This window comes from Panthera onca, chromosome D4 (genome assembly GCF_046562875.1).
Source record: "Panthera onca isolate mPanOnc1 chromosome D4, mPanOnc1 haplotype 2, whole genome shotgun sequence".
NCBI lineage: Eukaryota > Metazoa > Chordata > Mammalia > Carnivora > Felidae > Panthera > Panthera onca.
This window is the reverse complement of record NC_138351.1, coordinates 71731783-71749678: the sequence shown is the minus strand read 5'-3', so window position 1 is coordinate 71749678 and position 17896 is coordinate 71731783. Positions and strand designations below refer to the sequence as shown.

The following is a 17896-nucleotide window of genomic DNA, read 5'->3' as shown; positions in this document are numbered from 1 at the left end:
TGCAAGTAACACTCTTTCACTTCCCTACAATAGAGCGCCACTGCCCCACGTTTCAGAAACCCAAAGGTGTCATCATCTTCCCGGCCAGCTGTGGCAAGCAGCCTGCCAGACCTGGGACGATTTGTCAACTGAGTTGCCGCAGAGGATTCATCTTATCAGGCGTCAGAGAAGAAGTGAGATGTACCACCTCTGGAAAGTGGAGTGCCAGAGTTCAGACAGCTGTTTGTAAAGGTAGGTCCCCTATTCCATCAGGCTGAAAACCAGATTCCTATATAACGATATACTGGTATAGTGTGGGGCTGTGCCTCGTTGCAGCTTTTGCTGCAAACCCATGATACAGTGGTGGGTATTATCCTAATATGATCTATGAGGGTTTCTGTTTCAAAATGATGGATTTACAGAATCCGATTATAATTTGCCAGGCAATGACAGAAGAAATAGAAAAATAAGGATAATTTTCAAGCTGGAAATCAGGTAAGTTTTCCACCAGGAGATGGAGATCTTTGAAGAATTTTAATGGCCCATATAATGCAGGACCAAATCAGTTTAAAGAGGCATGAGTTAAAAAAAAAATAAAAAATTAAAGAGACATGAGCATCCCATTACTTTCATAGAATATTGCCATCTGACTGGCAGCAAGCATAGCCTGCTACATAAAAGGGGGTTTTAAAAACAAGAAAGAGTGCTTAGAAGTAAAAGCATCATAAATATCTCTAAGAGAAGGATAAATAAAGTGGAGTGGATATTGTCGAAAACAGTATTAGCGATTTGAAGAACCAAACTGAGAGTTCCCTCAGAACGGAGAAATAATACACAGCGAACTTGAATATCCCAATGGATCAAACTAAAAAGATGGAAGTTAAGAGATACCAGTGATAGATTTTTAAAAACCCAGTATCCATTTACTAACGAGTTCCAGAAGCAGCGAGAGGAGTAGATGGAGGAGAAAAACTTTCCTACCAGCAGAAGGAAGTTTCTCTGGGCCAAACTTGAGATCAATCATAGCCCAGGACGGCAGGATATTTTCACTACTGGTGAAATTTCTGAGTTCCAGAGTTTAACAAGAAAGTTTTATATATATATATGCATATATATATATATATATATATATGGATACACATATATACATACATATGTTTAGATATAATATACATATAAAGTAGATATATATATATATGTATATATGTATAATTTATTGTCAAATTGGTTTCCATACAACACCGAGAGCTCATCCCAGCAGGTGCCCTCCTCAATGCCCATCATCCACTTTCCCCTCCCCCTCACCCCCTATCAACCCTCACTTTGTTCTCAGTATTTAAGAGTCTCTTATGATTTGCCTCCTTCTCTCTATATAACTTTTCCCCCCTTCTCCTCCCCCGTGGTCTTCTGTTAAGTTTCTCAGGATCCACATATGAGTAAAAAAATATGGTACCTGTCTTTCTATGCCTGACTTATTTCACTTAGCATAACACTCTCCAGTTCCATCCACGTTGCTACAAATGGCCAGATTTCATTCCTTTTCATTGCCACGTAGTATTCCATTGTGTATATAAACCACAATTTCTTTATCCATTTGTCAGTTGATGGACATTTAGGCTTTTTCCATAATTTGGCTATTGTTGAGAGTGCTGCTGTAAACATTGGGGTACAAGTGCCCTTATGCATCAGTATTCCTGTATCCCTTGGGTAAATTCTTAGAGGTGCTATTGCAGGGTCATAAGGTAGATCTATTTTTAGTTTTTTGAGGAACCTCCACATTGTTTTCCAGAGTGGCTCTACAAGTTTGCATTCCCACCAACAGTGCAAGAGGGTTTCTGTTTCTCCACATCCTTTCCAGCATCTATAGTCTCCTGATTTGTTCATTTTAGCCACTGTGACTGGCGTGAGGTGATATCTGAGTGTGGTTTTGATTTGTATTTCCCTGACGAAGAGTGACATTGAGCATCTTTTCATGTGCCTGTTGGCCATCTGGATGTCTTCTTTAGAGAAGTGTCTATTCATGTCTTCTTCCCATTTCTTCACTGGATTATTTGTTTTTTGTGTGTGGAGTTTGGTGAGTTCTTTATAGATTTTGGATACCAGCCCTTTGTCTGGTATGTCATTTGCAAATATCTTTTCCCATTCCGTTGGCTGCCTTTTCGTTTTATTGATTGTTTCCTTTACAGTGCAGAAGGTTTTTATCTTGAGGAGGTCCCAGTAGTTCATTTTTGCTTTTAATTCCCTTGCCTTTGGACATGTGTCAAGTAAGAAAATGCTGCGGCTGAGGTCAGAGAGGTTTTTCCCTGCTTTCTCCTCTAGGGTTTTGATGGCTTCCTGTCTCACATTCAGGTCCTTCATCCATTTTGAGTTTATTTTTGTGAATGGTGTAAGAAAGTGGTCTAGTTTCATTCTTCTGTCCTTCATTCTTACTGCCCAGCTCTCCCAGCAGCATTTGTTAAAGAGACTGTCTTTTTTCCATTGGATATCCTTTCCTGATTTGTCAAAGATTAGTTGGCCATACATTTGTGGGTCCAATTTGGAGTCTCTGTTCTATTCCATTGGACCCAAATAGATAAAATCATGAATGAAAATGGAATTATTACAACCAATCCCTCATAAATATAAGCAATTATCAGGGAATACTATGAAAAATTATATGCCAACAAACTGGACAACCTGGAAGAAATGGACAAATTCCTAAACACCCACACACTTCCAAAACTCAAATGGGAAGAAATAGAAAATTTGAACAGACCCATAACTGGTGAAGAAATTGAATCAGTTATCAAACATCTCCCAACAAATAAGAGTCCAGGACCAGTGGCTTCCCTGGGAAATTCTGCCAGACATTTAAAGCAGAGGTAATACCTATCTTTCTCAAGCTGTTCCAAAAAATAGAAAGGGAAGGAAAACTTCCAGACTCATTCTATGAAGCCAGCATTACTTTGATTCCTAAACCAGACAGAGACCCAGCAAAAAAAAGAGAACTATAGGCCAATATCCCTGATAAATGTGGATGCAAAAATTCTTAATAAGATACTAGCAAATAGAATTCAACAGCATATAAAGAGAATTATTCACCATGATCAAGTGGGATTCATTCCTGGGCTGCACAGCTGGTTCAATACTCGCAAACCAATCAATGTGATACATCACATTAATAAAAGAAAAGATAAGAACCATATGATCCTGTCAATCAATGCAGAAAAAGCATTTGACAAAATTCAGCATCCTTTCTTAATAAAAACCCTCGAGAAAGTCAAGATAGAAGGAACATACTTAAACATCATAAAAGCCATTTATGAAAAGCCCACAGCTAATATCATCCTCAATGGGGAAAAACTGAGAGCTTTCCCCCTGAGATCAGGAACACGACAGGGATGTCCACTCTCACCGCTTTTGTTTAACATAGTGTTGGAAGTGCTAGCATCAGCAATTAGACAACAAAAGGAAATCAAAGGCATCAAAATTGGCAAAGATGAAGTCAAGCTTTCATTTTTTGCAGATGACATGATATTATACATGGAAAATCCGATAGACTCCACCAGAAGTCTGCTAGAACTGATACATGAATTCAGCAAAGTCGCAGGATACAAAATCAATGTACAGAAATCAGTTGCATTCTTATACACTAATAATGAAGCAACAGAAAGACAAATAAAGAAACTGATCCCATTCACAATTGCACCAAGAAGCATAAAATACCTAGGAATAAATCTAACCAAAGATGTACAAGATCTGTATGCTGAAAACTATAGAAAGCTTATGAGGGAAATTGAAGAAGATATAAAGAAATGGGAAAACATTCCATGCTCATGGATTGGAAGAATAAATATTGTTAAAATGTCAATACTACCCAAAGCAATCTACACATTCAATGTAATCCCAATCAAAATTGCACCAGCATTCTTCTCAAAGCTAGAACAAGCAATCCTAAAATTTGTATGGAACCACAAAAGACCCCGAATAGCCAAAGTGGTAGTGAAGAAGACCAAAGCAGGAGGCATCACAATCCCAGACTTTAGCCTCTGCTACAAACCTGTAATTATCAAGACAGTATGGTATTGGCACAAAAACAAGCGAGAAAGTCTTAAATGAGTTTCCAGAGAGGAAAGAGAAATTGCACAGAAGAAACAAGAACCAGACTTACATTATACTTCTCATTTCCAGCTATAAATGCCAGAAGGCAATACAACAATGTCCAAAGAATACAGAAATAAAATGGATATAAACTTTCAATCCCAAATCCAGTTAAAGTATTAGTCAAGTATGAATAAAAGTCAGCTACTCTTTTAGATTTTCAGAGTCAATATGTTAATGCATATTTGTGGGGAAAAAGTGTCCAAGGATAAGCTCCCTCTAGGAAAAAAAGAAAATATAAATTGTATGAAGTTTCAAAGAAACAAGAAGAGACACAGATTGTATCAACTCAGATATATTCACCTGCAACTTACAGAAGACCTAATTTAACATAACATAAAATAAGGGATTTTTTATATTGTATATTCAGAATTTAGCTCTACAGTGACTGATGTGGATTATGTTTATGTTACCAGCTCTAACTCAGTATTTGTAACATAGAGTTTCACACTGCAAAAAATACATTGGCTTTAATTTCTTGTTTTGACAGTTCATGTTAGCACCGCTAATTAATTCTACTTGACAGCCTTGTTTTCAAGTGTGGTTCTTTCCTGCCACAGTCAACATTTAGTTTTTGTTTGTTTCTTTTTTGTTAATTTTTAAAATATTTATTTATATTTGAAAGAGAGAGAGAGAGAGAGACAGAGACAGACAGACAGATAGAATGCAAGCAGGGAAGGGGCAGAGAGGGAGTCATAGAATCAGAAGCAGGCTCTGGGCTGTTAGCACAGAGTCCGACACAGGGCTTGAACTCACAAACCACAAGATCGTGACCTGAGCCACAGTGGGCGTTTAACCGAATGAGCCACCCAGGCGCCCCAGGTTTTTTTGATTGTTTCTTTATTTCATTCAAAAAGTATCTATCAGGCTTCTAGTGTGTGCCAGGCACTATGTAACACAATGGGACAAGAGATACCCTAGCCTTCAAAGAATTTGAATTCTGTTGGAGGAGAAACTCAGTTTCCTGATGGCAAGTTGTCTGGTCAGAAAGGACAGAAGGCTGTGGGGGCCCCTTTGGAGGGAGCACTTCCTGAGGAGATTGTGTCTAATCTGTGAGCTAAAAGACAAATAGGAGTTATCTAAGTAAAACAGGAAGAGGGCACTGACTCAGGCACAGAGAAGAACATGGGCAAAGGCTCAGGTGCAGGAAAGACCACAGGGTTTCCATGGGAATGAGACTATCCAGCATGGAGAGTGAGTTCCAGTAGGGGAACTGTAAGAGATGAAGCTAAGAGGTCAGCAGGTTCCAGTTCAGGAAGGGCCTCATAAGCCATGCTGAAGGCAGTTGTACATTCCAAATTAATCTGGAATTGGGGTGTAAAAAATGAGTCACGAGTGCCTGGAGGGCTCAGTCACTTGAGCCACTGACTCTTGGTTTTGGCTAAGGTCATGATCGCATGGGTCATGAGATCTAGCCCCGCATTGGGGCTAGACAACTGGGGCTACTCTATGCTGACCGTACGGAGCCTGCTTGGGTTTCTCTCGCCCTCTCTCTCTCTTTGCCCCATCCCCACTGGCGTTCTCTCCTCTCTCAAAATAAATAAATAAAAACATGAGTCACAGAGTATTCATATATTTTTGCCTCTTTCCTAAATGACTTAGAATTACATATCAATCTATATATTGATTTGTGCATTTTCTGAGTCAGATGTGGAGGCCCCTCAGATCAGCTGTCCCAAGGACATAGAGGCGAAGACCCAGGAACAGCAAGACTCCGCCAATATCACTTGGCAAATCCCCACAGCTAACGACAACTCTGGGGAAAAGGTAAGGTTTGTGCAAATATTTGCATCCTTTTCAAGTGGATTCTTAATGCGCTGCAAATATGTGCGATATTCAAGATTTACTAATACCCTCATGATAGTACTTTCTGTATAAACTCTACTCATAAATATTAACGCCTCATTGGATAAAAGAACGATTCACCTTGAATTTTTAGCTAGAAATCAGAAAAAAAACCTCTAAAACGGAAACTTTTATTCCGTGGACTTGTTGTATTGTATATCCACTAAGATTACTTGACTAAAAATTCTTTGCCTCTTACTAGGCTCCAGTGATCTTTTAAGAAAAAGAAGATATGGAAGCGATCTTAATTCCTATTTATGAACATATCTTTTAAAATATGAGCCCCAAACGACTGCATATTGGCCAAGCTGAAGGAGATTTCAGTGTTTTTAATTCAGCATTTTCTAACACAGTATTTTATTCAGAATACAATATTTTAATATTATATATACAGTAGCTTGAGATAATTATCCATCAGATGTTGGAAAAGAAACTAATTTATGATTTAACTCCCCTTGAACCTGTACTGTTAGTATTCACATACGTGAAGATACTTTTATGGTACATTGTTTTCACAGCTGCATATAAATATGTACAAATCATGGCAGACAGGATATACTGGGGTGGGGCCCACAACACACACACAAAACTGTTCTGATAGTTGTGTTAAATATACTTATAATCAAGGTAACTTAAAAAAATTAACTGTGGGTTACATTCTCAGGATTGATTGATTGATTGAGAGAGAGTGTGTGTGTATGTGTGTGTGTGTGTTGTGTAAAACCAGCTTCTTTTTTTGTGTGGGGGGAGGGTATTTTTTTAATGTTTTATTTTTTCTAAATGTTTATTTATTTATTTTTGAGAAAGGCAGAGAGAGAGGGAGAGAGAGAATCCCAAGCAGGCTCTGCACTGTCAGCACAGAGCCTGATGCAGGGCTCGAACCCACACATTGTGAGCTGAAGTCGAGTCGGATGCTTAACCAACTGAGCCACCCAGACACCCCTATTTTTTTATTTTTGTTTACTTTATGTTATTTACTGAGTGCAGTATTGGTTTCAGGAGTAGAATTTAGTGATTCATCAATTATATACAACACCCAGTGCTCATCATAACAAGAGACCTCCTTTTTCTTTCCTTCTTTTTTTTTTTTTTTTTGTGCAAGAGAGGGCACAAGTGAGCAAAGGGCAGAGAGAGAGGGGGAGAGAAAGAGAGGGAGAGAGAGAGAGAGAGAGAGAGAGAGAGAGAGAGAGAGAGAGAGAGAGAATCCTACAAGGGGCAGAGAGAGAGAGGGAGAGAAAGAAGCAGGACTCACCCAAAGCAGAGCTCAAGCTCATCCGAAGCAAGGCTCGAACTCAGGAACCATGAGTTCATGATCTGAGCTGAAGTCAGATGCTTAACCAACTGAGCCACCCAGGCACAAGTGCCCTCCTTAAAACCCATCACACATCCAGCAGATTTATTTATTTTATAAATGGAAGTTTGTACCCTAACCCTTTGCCCATTTCACCACCCCCACCCCTACCCCCATCCCCTCCTCTGACAACCACCATCTCTTCTCTGTATCTATGCGTTTGCTTTTTTGTTTTCTTAGAGTCTGCATTAAATGAGATCCTATGGTATTTTAGGTAACTAAAGACAAGGTAACTTTTACATGTGAATTTAAAAGTGCAAATGTGACATCTAGTAGGTGATGTAAGTGTTGAACGATCAGTCCGTCATGTGTGGTTTTTACTTTTCACTAAAGGGCCCATGAAAACATGCATGCATTGTTGTTACCTTCATCATGATCGTCATCAAGCTCTAAGAAGAGCACAGGGACACATTTCAGGATCTAATGAGAAGTCACACTAAATGCAGCACCTGTGTGTTGAAATATTTTTAACGGTGCAATTGAAAAGACCAGGGTATTTGACTACAAAAGTATTTCTAAATTTGCATTTTAAAAATTTTCTAAATTAAAAGACAAATAGCAAACTTGAAAAAAAAATGCTTTGAAAGTGTCAAAAGTGAAGAATATGTATTACCTGACATGTTCATGTTATGTTATCTTATAACATAATTTTCAAAGGGGGACTAAGAAGGCAAGCATATCACTCAAAAAGAAAAGAACAGGGGTGCCTCGGTGTCTTAGTAGGTTAAGCATCCCACTCTTCATTTTGGCTCAGGTCGTGATCTCTCAAAATAAATAAACTTAAAAAAAAAAGGAATGACTATGTCCATATTTCCATATCATGCAAACATGTGAGATTTTAATCTCGGTATAAGGCATTAAGAAACTGTGAGTTAAAACAACAACCTGGTGTCATATTTTTGAGTTACCAAAAAGTAATAGTATTTAATATAGGTCAGAGAACTTAGAGTGGGAACTTTCACATTGACTCTCAAATACTGACAAATGGGAATGCAAATTACTACCGTGTTTTGGGAAAGGAATTTTGTATTATCTATCGATACATTGTTAATGACTTCTGGTTAGTAATTCTGTTCTGGAAATGTATTATAAAGACATAATAAAAATATTTTAGAATTACCTGTTCAAAACTGTTCACCCCAGTATTGTTTGGTATAGTAAAATTTGGGACCAATTTAAATGTCCTTCAATAGACTTTTTTAAATTACCATATATTTATTCTATAGAAAATTACAGAGACATTTAATCTTGAATTCTAAAGACTACGTAACAGAATAAAGAGTGTTTTAAGATATTATGTTTAAAAAACAAAGAATAATATTCCATGTGTATGTCAGCTGCACAAACTATGTAAATAGTAGTCTGGAAAGAAACATACTAAAAGGCTGTGTCTGATTTTTTTTTCCGTTTCACTACATATATGAAATATTGATTGTGCCATTTTAAATTTTATTTTCCCTAATAATATGTAAATATAAGAAGAGTAAATACACTGTCAGTATTAACCTTAACTTTCAAAATATTTATTTATCTCTACAAGGTATCCATCCATGTTCATCCAGCTTTCACCCCACCTTACCTCTTCCCAATTGGAGATGTTGCTATCACCTATACAGCCGTTGACCTATCCAGCAACCAAGCCAGCTGCACTTTCCACGTCAAGGTTGTCGGTAAGTCACAAAATTGCTTGAGTAGGATTGCGAAAATAATCCAGTAGTCCAAGGGCTTGGCTTCTCCTTTATCTTCAACAACTCCCTCCCCCCGATTCTCCCGGCTGGCTTTGAAACCTGCCCATGCCACTCCCTCTTTGAAACCTACATCCTCTTTAACCATTGCTGCCTCTCTTTGATTTCTTCCAATATGAGCCTTTGGAAAAGTTCCCAGTAATTGTCATCTGTTTTGTCTCCACGGCCATTTATATTCAAAGTCACTCAAGTGACTCTCGTCCCCTTCACTCACATACAAACTACTTTCATCAGAGGCATCACTGGTCTCTAGAGTTATTTCTACTGCACACTTTTTTGTTCTTATATTACATAATCTTTCCTTAGATTTTATCACCTTAGATTTTATTAACCACACACTCCTTATCGAAACTGTCTCCTTCCCTAGCTTATCTGACAACAATCTGTCTTGGTTCCACAACCTGTTTTTCTCATTTCTCCTTCTTTATCTCTTTCCTACATGGCTTCTCTTCCTCAGACTGGCTCTCAAATGTGGATCATCCCCAAGGTTCCAGCCTTAGCCTTCTTTTCTTTCTTTCTTTCTGTCTCTCTCTCTCTCTCTCTCTCTCTCTCTCTCTCTCTAGTTTTTCTGGTGATTTTGTTAACTGACAACTTCCAGAATTCAATCTGAAGCTTAGATCTATTTTCTGAAATTCAAACCAATATATAGAACTGCCTATTCAACATTCCCAGGTAAATGTCTTACAGGCATTTCAGACTCACCCAAACCTAGTATATTTCTTAGCTCAGAATGGCACAACCAACCACCTACCTACCATGCAAAAATCCCTCACTCCTCTCCTTCCATCACCAACATTCAATTATTTCTCAAGTTCTTCTGGTTTCATCTACATATTGTTTCAGAAATCTGCCCTAGTCTCTTCACCCTCACAACCGCTGCTGTAGATCAGTCCTTATTTTGGATGGGGTGCTGGTTTATTTCTTAGTCTTCCAATTGCTCTTTGTACTTCCAATCAAGTCAGTAGATATTCAATAGATACCAGGTACCCACCACCAAGAGGTAATTTGTGGAGAAATAGGATATGTAGCAGCCTGTAGTGGTCAAGAGCACAGACTCTGAACCCAATCTGCTTCATCCAAAAGTAGCATATAGGGTTATTGTAAGGCTTTTAATTAGTTAAAATATATAAACCACTCAAACTAGTGCCTAACTCACATTAAGTTCTGTATAAGCATATTGACATTTAGCAATATTCACCTCATATATTTTAATCTGTTTGTTTAAAATTTTAACACAACAAGTTCATTTTATGTTAAGAATTTTGCATAACTTCTTGAAATAACTAATGTATAGTCAGACTGGCTCCTGACCCTAGAAATGATAGGTTTTGGTAGAAGTGCATAGAAAGAGACTCAAGTGAAAATCCGTCTAATTCATTTCAGAGTGCTTAGGTATTTTAAATGCTTTCTCACTTGTTTTAAGCATGAACTTGGCCAGCCATATGTAAAAGATGCTAGATTCATTTTTTGTGGTGCTATGATCTTAAACATGGCATTGTGGTTCAAGCATTTGCCAAGTTTCAATGTTTCGCCATGAAGAGTCAGCACAGTGAAATGTAAAATATGTACTCAAGCGTCTGACTAGACACTAGCTCAGTTTTCATAAGTGTGAAAGAGAGAGGTGACCTGGGAAAGACGAGGAAGCGGGAGAAGGTGAGAGAAAGGGAGACGAGGAGAGAGGGAGGGAAGAGAGAGAGAGAAAGATAAGAGACAGAGAAAATATTCTAAAGCCTGCATTTTCTTGTTTCCTCAGATGACAGGGTGTGGGTGTCTTATCGATAAATGAGAGGAGGCAGGAGTGCTTTGGCTTAGCTTTCCAGGGAATACTGCCTCACTTGCTTTGAAATAGGCTTTCTCTCTCTCCTTTGGACACCACGCCTCCGCTGGTACCTCCCATTCTTTTGACAGTAATTGACTGAGTCTTAGCACCCTCTCGTACCTGCAGTTCGACTTTAAAATATTCGTCTAGAATCAGATAAGTGTAGAAAATCTTGGAAAGAACCGATTTGCAATGTCTTTGGGAAAATAGTAAATACCACCAGATTCTTCAGTTTAACTGTAAATTGACTCGATTGAGTCACTCTTCAAGCGCACAGACCTCCACTGAGCATTTTTTTCACTTTTTTCTTTGTTCAGCAAGTTTTTCTGAGCCTGTGTGACAGGCCAGGTGCTATGCTATGCAGTGGAAACCTAACTGTGAGCAAGAGAGACTTTGTCACTGGTCCCCAGAGTTTATGGTCTAGAAAAGGAGCCAAACCAAAGGTGCTAGACCAATGAAATGACAAGCATGAGGAAAAGAGAAAATGGAATTTATTCATAAGACGTAGTGTAAAACAGAAATCTCTACATTCTCACAGATACAGCTCATTTAATTTCCGAGTGTGTGTTTTCATAGATCATGTAGAGAAACACCCTGGTCTGGATGCCTGCGGTTGCAATTTTCTAGCTTAGTGACCTCAGATGAGTCCCTTTATTTTGCGTACTCTGAGATTTGGTCATTTCACTCCTCCCACCTCTCTGGGAGGGTTCTCTTCACTTCCTGGCCACATCCAGAATTGCCTTTGATACCACTGTGCATAGGGTGATTTTAGACACCTTTCTAGACACATTTCTTCTTCAACAGGCAGAGGGAAGTATAGCAAGAACCAGCTCTCTCTCCCGCCTTGAGACGAGGGATAACCAACTCTCATTGTCAAAGGAGCTCCAGGGCCAGCCTTGTGCTAACAAGGTCAAGGCTCTCTGCCAGCACAAGTAGACTTCAGTTCTCTTATGCAAACCTCCTCGTCATTTTTGAATATCAGTTGTGACTTCTTTGTCTGCTTTCCTGTCTTTTAGACGTGGAACCGCCTAGCATAGACTGGTGCAGATCCCCACCTCCGATTCAGGTCTCGGAGAAGGAGCATGCTGCAACCTGGGATGAGCCTCAGTTCTCAGACAACTCAGGTGCGAGCCCAGGGATTTTGTGGTCAGCATGGTAACACTGAATTATGTTTCCTTTTTAAAAGCTTTTTTAAAACGTTTATTTTTGAGCGAAAGTGAGAGAGAGGGTGGGGGGAGGGACAGGGAGCGAGGGGGCCAGAGGATCCAAACGGGCTCTATGCTGATAGCTCTATGCTCCATCTGGGTCTTGAACTCCTGAACCATGAGATCATGATCTGAGCTAAAGTTGGACGCTTAAGCACCTGAGACCCGCAGGCACCCCTTAAAAGCTTTTGAAAGGATAAAAGAAATGAAAAGCAAATTACATCTTGTCTAAGTGGTATGAATAATCACATAAGGTAATATGTTTTAATCTAGGATAATTACATGTCATTTAATATTATTAATCTTACCCATTCTTTAGGTTCCCTGCCTTCATTCAGTATTTAGCGGACATTTATTAAACCTGTACTAGGAGGACTTGAAGATTTCTATAAATTCACTGAATCTCTAAGCTTATATTATGCCTGAAGGCATAAACTATGCATTTTATTCGTATCTTTAGTACAGTTTATGTATTCATGCTCATTTCTTAAACATATGCCCCCGAAATGATAAAAGTTCATAGGACAGCAGAAAAAAAAAAAGAGCAAACACAACTGAATTTCATGTTAGAGGTTTCACTAACGCCCAGTAAATAATAATAAAAAATGCAAATTATATAGATGGCTTAATTAAGTTTCTCCAGGGTCCCAACAGACTGACCCATTTGAGGAAAATCACCGATTCAGCAAGAATGCCTTAATCTAACGAACCTTTTGAGTCTGCTACTTCTGCGTTATAGCGTAACATCGTTTGTTTCTCACTAGTGGCCAAATCAACATAAGTTGCGTGCCCATCTGGTTTGCATAAATAGAAAATGAAAATTCAAATCAAAAAAAGTAAGAAGTAAAGTGACTGCAGGCCAGTCACCCCACAACTAAATCCCTTCTTTCCCTTCTAGGGGCTGTATTGATCATCACCAGAAGCCATACACCAGGAGACCTTTTCCCTCATGGGGAGACTATAGTGCAATATACAGCCACGGACCCCTCGGGCAATAACAGAACATGTGACATCCACGTTGTCATAAAAGGTATTCTCTTCGTAAGCCTCGAAAAATCTGGTTGACCTTTGTTACGTTTAATTGCTATGTTTTATGGCAGAAAATAGGCTGTGTGAAGCAGATTTGTAAATTTAGAATACTGACAGATTTTATTATTTACGTTTCCGATTATTATTGCTTCACCTGACGGTAGGTAGAAATATTTTCTTCCAGGGTAGTCTTTTTCAGTTTATTTTTTTTTTAACCTTTATTTCTTTATTTTGAGAGAAACAGAGACAGTGTGAGTGGGGGAGGGGCAGAGAGAGAGGGAGAGAGAGAGAGAGAAAGGGAGAAAGAATCCCAAGCAGGCTTGGTGTTGCCATCACAGAGCCCAACGCAGGGCTCGAAGTCACGGAACCATGAGATCATGACCCGAGCTGAAACCAAGAGGTGCACGCTTAACCGACTGAGCCACCCAGGCACCTCTTCCAAGGTAGTCTTTAATTAACGCTTCGTTATCATTTGCCCTAAAGGTACAAAATATTATGGTCACAATTCTCCTTCAAATAACTGAGGAGACAGGTTCTGAAGATGTACTTGCTACGTAATGTTATCTACTTTTCTCTCTTATTAAAGGAACGCCACAAACAGCAACCCCAACTCAGAAATAACTTTTAGCATTTCATAAAATTTGCACAGCCTCTAATTCTTTTTTTTTTAATATTTTTTTAACGTTTATTTATTTTTGAGACAGAGACAGAGCATGAACAGGGGAGGGTCAGAGAGAGAGGGAGACACAGAATCTGAAACAGGCTCCAGGCTCTGAGCTGTCAGCACAGAGCCCGACGCGGGGCTTGAACTCACGGACCGTGAGATCATGACCTGAGCCGAAGTCGGATGCTTAACCGACCAAGCCACCCAGGCGCCCCTGCACAGCCTCTAATTCTGATTCCACATAGGTACAGCTTTTCAACTGTGTCCACCTCGGAACCAAAAAGTGTCCGTTGTCACAAGGATTTATGGTAAAAGTTTTTCTAGGAAGAGTGGTGGAAAGGGAATTCTTTTCAAACATCACCTTAAACTCATGGAATTTAATTTATATTGTTTATACCACTGTATATAAATAGTGTAATTTTTTTATACAGGTTCTCCCTGTGAAGTTCCATTCACACCAATAAATGGGGATTTTATATGCACTAAAGATAGTGCTGGAGTTAACTGCACATTAAGTTGCTTGGAAGGCTATGATTTCACAGAAGGGTCTACTGAGAATTATTACTGTGCTTATGAAGATGGCATATGGAGGCCGCCATATTCCACTGAATGGCCAGACTGTGCTAGTAAGTTTTCATTTTTTTTTCTGGATTCCTTTCATATATGTGAGTATGTGTTTGGGTGTGTGTACATTTTTTTAATGTTTATTTATTTTGAGAGAGAAAGAAAGGCAGAGAGAGAGGGAGACAGAGAATCCCAAGCAGGCTCCGCACTGTCAGCACAGAGCCTGACACAGGGTTCCATCTCACGAACTGTAAGATCATGACCTGAACCGAAATCATGAGTTGAACACGTAACCAAATGCACCTAGACACTTAACCAGGCACCCCTGGGTGTGTGCACATTTCTGACCATTAAAGAGGAAAACTGCCTTACAATAGGGATTAGGAAAAAATGGTGCCATGAATTTGAAATGTCTGTGGATAAGAGAAATGTTCATCCCTTGATTTAAAATGTTAGCCCCCCCCAGAGACTGGTTATTGGTTGAATTGCTACAGGACAAGATTCAGTTTAAAGCAAAACCATCTTGGCCCTCTTATTGTTATTTATCAGAAATACCTGAAGAGACTTACTGTTCTTGATCTATAAACTTGAACTTAAAGTATAACCTTATAGTCTGCAGAAGAGCTTATATTTAAAGTAAGGTCCCACCAACAATGAAGCAACAGAAAGAGAAGTCAAGGAATCGATCCCATTTACAGCTGCACAAAAAACCATAAAATACCTAGGAATAAATCTAACCAAAGAGGTGAAAAGTCTGTACACTGAAAACTAGAGAAAGCTTATGAAAGAAATTGAAGAAGATACAAAAAAAATGGAGAAAGATTCCATGCTCCTGGATAGGAAGAACAAATATTGTTAAAATGTCAATACTACCCAAAGCAATCTACATATTCAATGCAATCCCTATCAAAATAACACCAGTGTTCTTCACAGAGCTAGAACAAATAATCCAAAAATTTGTATGGAACCAGAAAAGACCCCGAATAGCCAAAGCAATCTTGAAAAAGAAAACCAAAGCAGGAGGCATCACAATCCCAGACTTCAAGCTCTACTACAAAGCTGTAATCATCAATACAGTATGGTACTGCCACAAGAACAGACACTCAGATCAATGGAACAGAATAGAGAACCCAGAAATGGACCCACAAACGTATGGGCAACTAATCTTTGACAAAGCGGGAAAGAATATCCAATGGAATAAAGACAGTCTCTTCAGCAAGTGGTGCTGGGAAAACTGGACAGCGACATGCAGAAGAATGAACCTGGGCCACTTTCTTACACCATACACAAAAATAAACTCAAAGTGGATGAAAGACCTCAATGTAAGACAGGAAGCCATCAAAATCCTCGAGGAGAAAGCAGACAAAAACATCTTTGATTTTGGCCATAGCAACTTCTTACTCAACACGTCTCCGGAGGCAAGGGAAACAAAAACAAAAATGAACTACTGGGACCTCATCAAAATAAAAAGCTTCTGCACGACAAAGGAAACAATCAGCAAAACTAAAAGGCAACTGACAGAATGGGGGAGAAGATATTTGCAAATGACATATCAGATAAAGGGTTAGTATCCAAAATCTATAAAGAACTTATCAAACTCAACACCCAGAAAACAATCCAGTGAAGAAATGGGCAAAAGACATGAATAGACACTTCTCCAAAGAAGATATCCAGATGGCCAACCAACACATGAAAAAATGCTCAACATCACTCATCATCAGGGAAATACAAATCAAAACCACAATGAGATGCCACCTTACACCTGTCAGAATGGCTAACATTAACAACTCAGGCAACAACAGATGTTGGCAAGGATGCGGAGAAAGAGGATCTCTTTTGCATTGTTGGTAGGAATGCAAGCTGGTGCAGCCACTCTGGAGAACAGTGTGGGGGTTCCTCAAAAAACTGAAAATAGAACTACCCTGCGACCCAGCAATTGCACTACTAGGCATTTATCCAAGGGATACAGGTGTGCTGTTTCGAAGGGACACCTGCACCCCCATGTTTATAGCAGCACTATCAACAATAGCCAAAGTATGGAAAGAGCCCAAATGTCCATGGATGAATGAATGAATAAAGAAGATGTGGTATACACACACACATACACACACACACACACACACACACACACACACACACACACACAATATGGAGTATTACTCGGCAATCAAAAAGAATGAAATCTTGCCATTTGCAACTACGTGGATGGAAGTGGAGGGTATTATGCTAGGTGAAATTAGTCAGAGAAAGACAAAAATCATGATTTCACTCCTATGAGGACTTTAAGAGACAAAACAGATGAACATAAGGGAAGCGAAGCAAAAATAATATAAAAACAGTGAGGGGAACAAAACATAAGAGACTCTTAAATATGGAGAACAAACAGAGGGTTACTGGAGAGGTTGTGGGAGGGGGGATGGGCTAAATGGGTAAGGGGCACTAAGGAATCTACTCCTGAAATCGTTGTTGCACTATACGCTAACTAATTTGGATGTAAATTTAAAAACATAAAAAATAAAACAAGTTAAAAAAATAAAGTAAGATCCAACATGTGTGATAGAATGAAAGATCAGTCACATTCTCTTTAGATCTGATTTAGACTTAGAGCTATTCTATAATCTTAAATATGTGTATTGGTATAAAAATAACCAATATCTTTGTCTAGTGTAAATATTCTTTGGAATTAATAGTTGATCCAGTACCATAGATGGAGTTTAAATGCCAGTGTCTTGGAGAAAGGGTAAAGCCCGCTTACTTGAGCTATTTTTCTCCCCAAATGAAGGAAGTAATTAGAAGCAGTATCATTCACCTCTATCACAGATTTAGACAGTAGGATTTAAAAAAAATTTTTTTTAACGTTTATTTATTTTTGAGACAGAGACAGAGCATGAACAGGGGAGGGTCAGAGAGAGAGGAAGACACAGAATCTGAAACAGGCTCCAGACTCTGAGTAATCAGAACAGAGCCCGACGCGGGGCTCGAACTAACAGACCCTGAGATCATGACCTGAGCCGAAGTCGGACGCTTAACCGACCAAGCCACCCAGGTGCCCCTAGACAGTAGGATTTTAATGCTGATACTATTAGGAGGCGTTGTCTCTGAATATTTGGAGACATCTTGCTAAGTCTAACCCTGCAAGCTTTTGATCCAAGGAGAAATTCTCTGTGGAAATTATACTTTCAAGGAATATGATTGCACATAATATTTAGAAAAATTTCAGTGTCTATTGGTTAAAAGTGTAATATAAACATATATGATACAAATTTATATAAACATAAAAGATATCTTTGACCCAGGCAGGATTTTTCAGAAATTCCCAGAAATATAATTTAAAAATTTTTACGTCTCTTGTTCCCTTAAATACTCATTTTCTTAACGTGGTTGTAAGCTAAAGAATAATTTATCAAAGCAAACTCATCACTGGGTAATTCGGTACAGTGCTGCTTGGCTCGTGGTTTATAATGCCTAGAAACTTTTCCTAACTGTCATCTCCTGTTTTTGTAACGATCCCACAAATTGTTTTAGAATTAAAATACTAAGTTACCATTACTCCAA

At 38.9% G+C, this 17896-nt stretch overlaps 1 protein-coding gene across 2 annotated transcripts in view; it reads left to right on the top strand.

Annotated features, from left to right (window-relative positions):
• Window positions 1-17896, top strand: part of SVEP1 (sushi, von Willebrand factor type A, EGF and pentraxin domain containing 1) — a 205318-nt gene that overhangs the window by 79939 nt on the left and 107483 nt on the right. For both annotated transcript variants that reach the window (XM_078436599.2, XM_078436598.2), the window contains exons 7-12: window positions 34-231; window positions 5768-5886; window positions 8856-8985; window positions 11896-12003; window positions 12983-13114; window positions 14209-14403. In XM_078436599.2, coding sequence (XP_078292725.2) covers window positions 34-231; window positions 5768-5886; window positions 8856-8985; window positions 11896-12003; window positions 12983-13114; window positions 14209-14403 — 882 coding nt within the window. The remainder of the gene's footprint in view (window positions 1-33; window positions 232-5767; window positions 5887-8855; window positions 8986-11895; window positions 12004-12982; window positions 13115-14208; window positions 14404-17896) is intronic.